The sequence below is a fragment of the Sebastes umbrosus genome, chromosome 12, assembly GCF_015220745.1.
Source record: "Sebastes umbrosus isolate fSebUmb1 chromosome 12, fSebUmb1.pri, whole genome shotgun sequence".
Classification (NCBI taxonomy): Eukaryota; Metazoa; Chordata; class Actinopteri; order Perciformes; family Sebastidae; genus Sebastes; species Sebastes umbrosus.
This window is the reverse complement of record NC_051280.1, coordinates 31,861,752-31,871,742: the sequence shown is the minus strand read 5'-3', so window position 1 is coordinate 31,871,742 and position 9,991 is coordinate 31,861,752. Positions and strand designations below refer to the sequence as shown.

At 39.3% G+C, this 9,991-nt stretch overlaps 1 protein-coding gene across 3 annotated transcripts; it reads right to left on the bottom strand.

Annotated features, from left to right (window-relative positions):
• Positions 1 to 4,306: 4,306 nt before the first annotated feature.
• On the bottom strand, positions 4,307 to 9,254 carry nol7 (nucleolar protein 7). 3 transcript variants are annotated; one of them, XM_037788114.1, is made up of 8 exons: positions 8,976 to 9,254; positions 8,573 to 8,633; positions 6,829 to 6,884; positions 6,728 to 6,753; positions 6,556 to 6,646; positions 6,256 to 6,391; positions 4,954 to 5,031; positions 4,307 to 4,844 (listed from the first exon to the last, which is right to left on the bottom strand). In XM_037788114.1, the coding sequence occupies exons 1-8, from the start codon at positions 9,167 to 9,169 to the stop codon at positions 4,812 to 4,814; spliced, it is 675 nt and encodes a 224-aa protein (XP_037644042.1). In that variant the 5' UTR covers positions 9,170 to 9,254; the 3' UTR covers positions 4,307 to 4,811. The 3 variants fall into 3 exon arrangements, with proteins under 3 accessions (XP_037644042.1, XP_037644041.1, XP_037644040.1); XM_037788113.1 differs by having other exon boundaries at positions 6,270 to 6,391; positions 6,556 to 6,643; positions 8,976 to 9,247; XM_037788112.1 differs by having other exon boundaries at positions 6,270 to 6,391; positions 8,976 to 9,246.
• Positions 9,255 to 9,991: the final 737 nt, after the last annotated feature.

The following is a 9,991-nucleotide window of genomic DNA, read 5'->3' as shown; positions in this document are numbered from 1 at the left end:
CCAGTACAGGTGTTTTGTTTTTTTTAGCAGCAGCACAGCGACGGGCTTTTCAGACTCAGACTCAGACCAGAAAGAAAAAAAACAACAAAGCGACAGCAAAACTGAGCTGCTGTGAAGTCGGCGTCTAAACGAGCGCTGCGTTTGGTTTTAAAGTGGAACTGACGTTCTTCTCACTTTGCGTGTCAGGAAAGATAACGATAAAGATAAAGATAACGATAACTGCAGCTGAAGTCTTTTCTTTTCCCCAAGAGGATAAAAGTACGTTTGGACATATTTGTGGAGACGGTGTTTAAGCTTTAAGCCTCTTGAGTCGACGTTTCCCATCTTTTGACTGACAACTTGAGATCTGGTGTTGTGTCGAAGTCCGTTTCCCTCGTGGTTAGGGTACACAGAGGCGAAGTCCCGCCCCCTTCCGGTGGACCACCCTATGGGACCTTATTTCAGAAAAAACATGTACGGTAGTCCAGATGTTCTCAACCTTTTGTAACTTGAGGCCCACTTCAAATAAATGAGACTTCCCCTCACCCATCACTGCCTGCAATCATGAATCCAAAGTATTCAGGGTCATATCTCGTCACCACACGCTTTCGGCTTTTACTGGTGCAGGGTTTGTCTCCAAAACGACGACTTCGTTTAAAAAGACAAATGCTCCATTTTGTGTCACTGCATCCCAGAACGTTATAACGCTACTGCACGTCTGTAAAGGGGAGACTCGTGGGTACCCACAGAACCCATTTTCTTAATAAGGCACCCCTTAAAATGGCCACGCCAGTTTAGCGTCATGTCTTTCTGGAGCGTTATTTAGTTCTCTTCCCGACGAGCTAGCATGACACAGGACCGATGGATTCCTTAGTTGTTGTTTTTAGTTTCATATGATACCAGTATGTCTACTCTAGCTTTAAAACTGAGCCCGCTACGACATGTGAAAGACAGAATAGCGGCCTGTCGGGAGTTTTAAGTTGATCTAACCATTTGGCGGTACCTCCGCGGCCCACTAGATGGAGCTCAGGGGTTGAAAAGATCATTTTGCAAGTCAAGAATGTCTCAGTTTTGTTCTAGTATCATTTAGTTTAGTGTGAAACCGCTCTACATCTTTCATTTTGCGCAATATATGTCACCATACGCTAACTTAGCTATGATCCACGCACACACAGATGGAACGTTATCTGACCTGATGTGTTTTATCAGCGACTCCTGGTCTTTTCATCAGCCGGGAAGAGAAAGAACCGATCCGACCCGTTGCTGGTGTGAGTTCATCCCAGTAGTAAACACTCAGACATCGTAGCTTCAGAGAGAGAGAGACGTCTCTTACGTGACTTCTGGGTGTGTCGTCTTTCTAATGACGTATTTTCACAGTCGGATACTTCAACAGTTTTACATCAAACTGAGACTCTCTCAACTTGCAAAATTATCTTTTAAATTGACAAACGTACAAAGTAAGGTCACATGGTGGTCCACCGGAAGAGGCGGGGCTTTGCCTCTCTATAAGTTTGGTTTAGGTGGGGGGGGAACATATCAACACAACAGTCGGTACCAAAACTTTCCCTAATGTAGAGGGCGCTATCGTTGCAGAAAAACTTTAATTTCAAACACCAAGGAGATGTATACTGATTTCTCTGCGAATATGTTGTTAATGTTGAGTAGCAGAAGTGAACTTTGTTGCTTGTTTTGTTTTCAGTTTGCCCGATAATGAACCTCCAACCAGCTGAGACGCTGGTTTACCGACTCCCTGTTGCTCCCTGGTAGCATTTTGCTGTCTAGTCATTCTTTTCTAAAGCTGCTGTTGAAATAGCATTCAGGTATGAAAAGCCCTCGAGTCCGCTCGTCTCCCAACTACCCGTGTCTCCCCGTCGTCCCTCGGAGACGAGCTTCCTCTAACCCACTAGGTCTCCGTTTTGTTACCAGGTCCTTCTTAGCGCTCGAAGCCTCGACGGGGGAAAAAATAAAACAAGAAAAAAATCATAAAAACATTCAGTATTGTCAACAGCACTGTTAACAAAATAAAGAACCAAATACTTTAGGAAGACGACGTCGCAGCTGTGTGTTTGAAGCCTGTGTGTTCGTGCTCACCACTCGCAGACAAACGGGAATGCCGAGGCTTTCGCTAAACAACGACCTCCATCCTTTCCTCTAGTTTTTGACTTTCCAACACGGTGGAACCGAGCTTTTTCTGTACCTTGGTTTTGTTCCTCTTTTATTATTTTTATTTAATTTTTTTTCGGATCGCAAGCAGTCACGGCACCGTTTAGAAACCGTTCTTAGACAAAGTGTCTGTTGTCTCTCTGAGTAAGGTCTGAAACCTATGCATGCCATAGTAAAAGTGGTGGTAAGATCAAGTTAGATGTCTCTTCTTTTATTCTTTTTTGTTTCTCCTTCTTTTAGCCAGTTCACGGTGTGTAAGGAAGATGTCAACCAGTTAAGTTGTCCACTGCTGACTGTGTCCATTTGGAGAAGAAAAAAAAAAAAAAAAAAAGTGCAATTTGTGTGAGGGTGAAAAGATTTATATTAAAAATGACAAATGATGATGGCACGTGTCTGGATGCTGCATGACGCCTGGAGCTCCATGAGGTCTGTTCTCCTGACTCCAAACAGTTTTGTCCTCTTTGACCAGCTGAGGCTGTTCAGAGTGTTTATTTTTTTCATTCTCAGCACACTAACCCACGTATGAAGCCCGAAAGAAAAAGTCCACCTTAAAACCCGGTTGTTTCTGATTGTCCGTCTATAATGTGAGAAAATGATGATCACAAGTTTGCCGACCTCAAGGTGACATGAAAGCGATGCTAGATTTTTTAGGTTAAAATTTATATTTAATGTTCTTCGCCGTTATTTGATTTTTTAAAAATGGAACCACATCTCATATTCTCTCAAACATGTTTATAAACCGGGCATTTTACAGCTAAAAAATAAATTTCTCTGCCGGACAAAGTAGTGAAATTGCAACGGTTTCTAACCGCAAACATATCTTATGCATTTCTGTACTGTAATTTCTTGTTAATTATCGGCTATCGCATATAAAGGAATATCAGTAAGAATTTCATTTTTTTGTCTGATCAACAGTCCAAAACTAAAGATGGTTAAAGGGACTGTTTGTAACTTCTTCCACGTATAAATCATTGCGGGTCGGTGTCTCTTGCGCGCTCGCGTGTGTCTACGCTGTTCAGACTCAGACTCCAACACAAACTACATGGAAGCACCAAAACCTCTTGGTTGTATCTAGTGAAGCCCGTCTGTTAAACAGTGTCAACTCTTCCTGCTCTGGCCTCCCGACCGCGGTCAGAAGACACAAAGGAGACCGTGGCTTTGGTTTCCAGGACCGGAGTCTCTGCTCCTCTGCCTGCCTTCACTCACACACCGCTCTCGTTCTCTCTCTCTCGTTCCACCTCTCACGTGCATGCTGCTCACTCCACACTGCAGAAGAGTTAGTTTAGCTCTGAGAATATCTAGTGAATGTACAGTGGACGTTTGTGCAGAAATAACTGCTGCAGCTCCTCCAGACCAACAGAGGTTTCCCGTGTCTTGTGAAGTGACAGAGCTCCGCAGAGAGAAACGTTATCGTCTCTGACCAAAACTCCGGTGACTCCCCTGTTCCCTCCGGCCGCGGTCGGGAGGCTGAGGCAGGAAAAGCCAACACTAGGATCAGCATTGATTCATGGAGAGACCTTCGTCTGGTCAGCTAACATTACTGCCAAGCAGCTGAAATATAGAGTGATATTGTGCTTTTAGCTGACGTGTGTCTCCTCACTGTGTTGAGCGATGCTCCTTCATGTCTATGTAGATCGAGCGCGAGTGCGAGCAACAGGACGCTGACTTTCGTTGACTCAACGGCCACAGGTGTCGCTGTTAACAAGCAATTTCTGATCCCTTTCCAAATCTGGGGTGCAGGAACCCTCCAGGGTCTCATGATACATTGAGAGGTCAAAATATTTGGACTTTTCCCTAATCTTTTATTGTGAAATGTTGGGACAGTTTTGCCTCCTTTGGCCTTTTATTCAAGCGAAACAATCAGATGTTTTGAGGGGAATATCACCGCCTATTGACTTTCTATTCAGTACTAAATTAATGATAAATCATATCCAGATATTTCCAACAGGTACAATAACAAAGGAACAGTTTCAATTTGTGCTGAAACTAATGATTGTTTTCTTAAGTATATAAAATTTTAAAAAAGTGACAAAAGCAACTTATAATTTACCAGAGCCCAAAGTAATGTCTTCAAAATGCATGTTTAGACCAACAAAGTCCCAGAAATGACCCAAAAAAGAGCTGCAAATATTTGGCATCTCTGCTTGGAAAATTGAAAAAAATATTTACAGATATAAGCTTTTATTTTTTATTTGTTTTACAGAAAACAAAGTTTATCAGATTCTCATCAATTAACTTGACTATAAGGTTACAGATTAAAAATCCTTAAACACTAAACGACTGTATCGTCACATGTTCTGCTCTTTAAGAAGCAGATGATCTTTTTTAATTCAGGTTTATGAGAACCCGTTGATGGGTAGTTAAAGGCGTGGAAAAGGGCCTCTAATCAGTCTCAAGATTCAAGCGTTGTTCTGCTCCACGTTGGTGATTCGGGCCGAGCGGTTCCGGCTGCTGCCGTGTCCACATCAAGTCAATAGAGTCAGTTGTCCAGAGGGTGTCCCAGCCCAAAGCTTACATGACGTCTTCCTCGTGTTTCTGGCGGTCGCTCATGATTGGTGTCCGTTTAAATTCAGCGTGCGGAAGGAGCAGCGAACGTCTGCTGGCCCGGGTCGATGCCGGTCCGACCGGTCAGCAGGAGGAAATCTTCTGCTTGTGGATCCACCTCTTCTTCAGCTTCTCCGCTTTGGCTTTTTCGTTACTGGCTGGAGGATCAGACAGAAGAGACGAGTGATTACAGACCGACCGACACACAGCTCACGTACACGATAATTATCCGTGGATAAAATGCTTCGTCTGTTCTACAGAACTCACCCCAGTCTTTCTTAACAAACTGCACCGCTGCACTTTTATGCATCCCCTTCTTGTTCTGGAGGGAGAGCATCTCGTTACCTGAAAGCAGAAAGCGTGAACACGTTCAGCCGGACATCGGGCCGAAAGCCAGACTGAAAAGGCGGGTTTCCGCCAAACGTTTTTAGTCCCTGAAACTACTTTTCAAGGAACTAAAAAGGTTCCTTCGGCCGACTGTTGTCTGCGTTTCCACCCCGGTAAGGATGCTAATTTTAAAAATGTTGTTAACCGATAACCGACCCTCGTTAACCGATTATTAACCGCCTCGCATGCAGCGGTGCGCCCGCTGCAGTGTAGGAGCACAACAGACAACTGAGTCCCCAGTTCACCCGTCCGGGAGCGATAACTTAGCAGATAGATAACTTAGATGCTGCGTGTAGAGCCGCGGACAAGCAGCGGCGCTGTGTGTGTTTGATCAATCAGAGACGGTCGTTTCTGCAAACTCCACCCCGAAAGTTCCTGTACTTTCAGAAAGTACTACTCCACCGACCACCGGGCCTTTTTTGGGGAGTTAAATGTCCCTGCTATTGAAATATAGAGTTCATAAAAACGTTCCTAGCTCTGGGGGGGAAAGATCCTGTGGTGGAAACGGGACTAAAGCTGTTAAATGTTGCCGTCGCGTCCGCAGAAGGAGTCCCAAGTGAACGGACGCCTCAGTGGGACGCGACGGGATGTTACTGTAGCAAAACTCAAATTGAGGCAGATCATTGTCTTTGCAGACTTCTGCCACAGAGTGTAGCTTGCAAGGATTTAAAAAATAAAAAATCTTCACAATAAATAAATTAATAAATGACACCAAATCGCAGCTTCAACTGACATTAAGTATATCTCTATTTCCATAAAAGAATCCCATGAAAAGACCAAAACCAACAACGTGTTAGTCGGCCTACCGACACAAATACAAATATAAATATATATATATTTAATTTTCTTTAAAAGTCTCAGTCATTTCCAGCTGCTCACTGTAGCTTTCAATCAAACAAGCAGGAAGTCCTATTATTTTAAAATATATATATATATTCTCTTGAATCTAGGTCTATGTCATTCATCTAGACATAGAGACTGATTATTTTGTCTAATAAAATGTAAATTATTATAGTATTATAACCTTATTTAAACATGGAAGGCCATTGAGAGCAAGTTCTCTTTAGCAAGGACTCACTGAGTACAGTACATATACAAATATAATAAATAGAAACAGATGATTTTAGAGCAGGGTTCAGAGTTCAAACAAGCATATTTGACATTTATAGTTTATGATTTAACTGATTCTTTCTCACTCGTGGTCCTGCAGCTCCCTGGTCCGTACAGTCTGGACTGGAGGAAGTCCTCGGCCGCCTGCCGCTGGAACGACCCCGCCGCTCGCTCCTTCCCCGTCGTCACCGTGTAGTTTCCCTTCAGACTGACAAACGGAAACGAGTGTTCATGTGTTAATTGTGCGTCGTCGGCTAAATCTGATGAGTCTGATCAGTTCGACTTCAGACCAACCAGCCAGCGTGTGCTTAGTGATTAATTCAGTTTGACTGCTGACGAAAACAATAATAGAAAAAGAGGATTTTTACATACATTCGGGCGTGTGCCGGTTTCCCCTTCCCTTTCTTCTTCTTTCCCTCTTCAGCCTCCTCCTCCTCTTCAGCCTCCTCCTCCTCTTCAGCTGCTGAGGACAGGTTGAAAACATAAGTCTAACGTGTGTCAGCTTAATTTTTAAAATCTGACGGCAGAAATGAGCTTTTTTTACCTTCAGCCTCAGACGGTTTCTGCTTCCTGTAAAATAAAGCAGATTTAATTAAGCGTTCGCTAAACAGAGACGGAGGAGAGCTGCAGGACCGGTAAACTTACTTTGAAGGAGCCGAGGCGATTTCCTCCAACACGTCCGCCGGTAAGAGTTTTCTTTTCTGTGGGAAACATTAAAAATCACATGGTTAATGTTATTTATTTATTATATTTGGCTGCTGCATCCAGTCAGTCTGACGATTTATTTATTATTAAGAAAGATAAGTTTCAGATTATAATTATAACATTTTAACATGATTAACATGTATTGGTCTGACACTGAATATATCTCAGGGAGAAAAAAAATCCATAAAACACTTTTAAAAACTCAGGAATACATTTTTTAAAAAGCAGCATTACTTGACAGTTCGGGATATGGAGGACCACAAGAGTCACGGAAATAATAATAAAGCATTTAATTGATTAATAACTAATTGTACATTAAAAATAGGCATTAATACATTTGTTTATAAATGTGTTTATTTATTAAACTATGAATAAATGGACTAAATTACAAAGTAATTAATTATTTGACATGTTAATGGGCAATAAAAAGAATTTGCAAATAAAATATTAATCCATCATTAAATTAAAAAAATTCAAATTAAAAATTAATTGGAAATTAAAAAGGGATTTACAAAAACACCATAATCCATAAATAAAAATTTGCAAATGGGAAAAGAAGTTGCCCTCTTAAATGCCTGATTAAAACCTGTATTCTTAATTCAATTTCTGAATCCATTTATTTAGTTCTCTTTTTAAACTGCATTTTCAAATAACATTTTACAGGACTAAAGTTGTTAAATGTCGCCGTCGCGTCCGCAGCAGGAGTCCCAGGTGAACGGACGCCTCAGTGGGACGCGACAGACGTCACTGTAGCAATGCTCAAATTGAGGCAGATCATTGTCTTTACAGACTTCTGCCACAGAGTGTAGCTTGCATGGATTTAAAAAAAAAATCCAAAATTAAAAATCTTTCACAATAAATTAATATGACACCATATCGCAGCTTCAACTGACGGTAAGTATATCTCTATAACTATAAAAAGATCCCATGAAAAGACCAAAACCAACAACATGTTAGTGCACATTCAATACAAATCTAAATTCCATTATTTATTTATGAATTCATTAATGTATTTTTTACATGATGTACTTATTGACCGTTTTACGGTGTTTTTTGTAAATCCCTTTTTAATTTGAAAAATGTATTGATGGATTAATATTTGTAAATTATTTTATAATTTTTCTTTTTAATGCCCATTAAAATGTCAAATAATTAAGTATTTTGTAATTTAATTCCATTTATTCATAGTTTAATAAACTATTTTTATTGTACAATTAGTTATTAATCAATTAAATGCTTTATTACTATTTCCGTGACTCCTATGGTCCTCCATATAGGGATGCACAATATTAAAAAGTTTAGCCACTATCTGTTATGAGATAATATTCCTGGTAATTCAACATACATAAATAATTTTTCATTACATCTGCACCATGTATGTAGTTTGTACCAATAGTCATGCTAATATTCTACTGTATATATGAGACTTTATATAAATGAATAAAAACAGGGCTTTATTAATACCTGCCCTGGTATATTAATAAACACTAATGTTTCCAAATATCTGAAAGCACCACAAACATGCACACAAAGACTGTAAAAGTTAAAGTTAGATATTGGTTTTATCTATTCAAATGATTTCTAAAAGTCCCATTTGGACATTAAAAGGCTTCATAATTACCAGGATGTCTATGAAATGGTATTATTAGACATTTTAATACAACAAACACACACAAACACAGACCTTCTGTTCCTGGAACAATTCCTGTCTTTTCCTTCTCTTCTCTTTCAGCAGCTCTTTTTCCCTGCAAACACATTAAAAGTTATCTTAGTGGCAGCAGACAGTGTATCTTGTCAGATCGTCACACCAAACTCCATTGAAAAAAAGGTAAAAAAACAGCGCATCTTGTTCACGCAAATGTAGAACATTTTTGGGGAGACGCTGTTAAGTTGTTAAATAATTACACATATAGGGAGATGCTGAGTGCTGAATGTGCACGCCGATGTAAAGAGTACTCCTGTAGTAATCAGAATATGTGGTGAACAACTCGTTGTGGTGTGTTCATTCTGCCATGCAGCACGGAAATGTCGAAAGTCATATTATTTTGAATGGGGTTTGGTTAACACAGAACTAGCTGGTTATCTACCGTCTGTCTGCGTCCAGCGCCTGTTTCATGCTCCGTAAAGCCTCAGCCTTCGAGTCTTCAAACGTCACCTCTTCGGGCATCTCGTCGTCGTCACTGGACGCGAGTATTAAACTGAAATGTTCCGTGTGTTTCTCCATATCTGTCGTCTTTGAGGTCGAGGATGTTTTCCCACGTTGTTTCTGTTTCTTCGCCATGTTGGTGCTGGTGAGGAGGAGGAGACGTCATCACGCCGCGCCGCCACAGCGTGACGGAAAGAGAATGCGACCAATGAGAAGGTCTGCCCTCTAGTGGCAGAGAGGAGAATCACAAGCTCAGAAATAAACATTATTAATAATGTATTATTTTTAAGTTTAATGTTGTGTTATTGGCACAACTGACAGCCGTAACGTCATTAAATAACTGCAGTTCCTCTCTTTTGTAACAGAGAGCAGCAAAACGCGTTTTTAAATTCCAGTTGAACTTATTTTTTTATTTTTTATTTTTTTATTCTTTAATTTCTTTATTTTTTTTCTTTTCTTTTCTTTTTTATTTTACATATTTACTTTATTTAAATTTTTTTATTTAATTTTTTTTTTATTATTTTTAATTTTAAATTTTTTCCTTTTTATTTTATTTTTTTTATTTTTTATTTTAACATTTTTAATAATGTATTATTTTTAAGTTTAATGTTGTGTTGTCGGCACAACTGACAGCCATAACCATCATGAAATAACTGCAGTTCCTCTCTTTTGTAACAGAGAGCAGCAAAACGCGTTTTTAAATTCCAGTTGAACTTATTTTTTATTTTTTATTCTTTAATTTGTTATTTTTTCTATTTTCTATTTGTATTTTATATATATATATATTTTTTTTTTAGATATTTTTTTATTTAAATTTTTGTATTATTATTTTTAATTTTTAATTTTATTTTATTTTTTATATATATATATATATATATATATAAATCTATACTGAATATAATATGATATACTGAATATAAGTAGATAAATATTATTAAATATTAAAGTAAATATTAT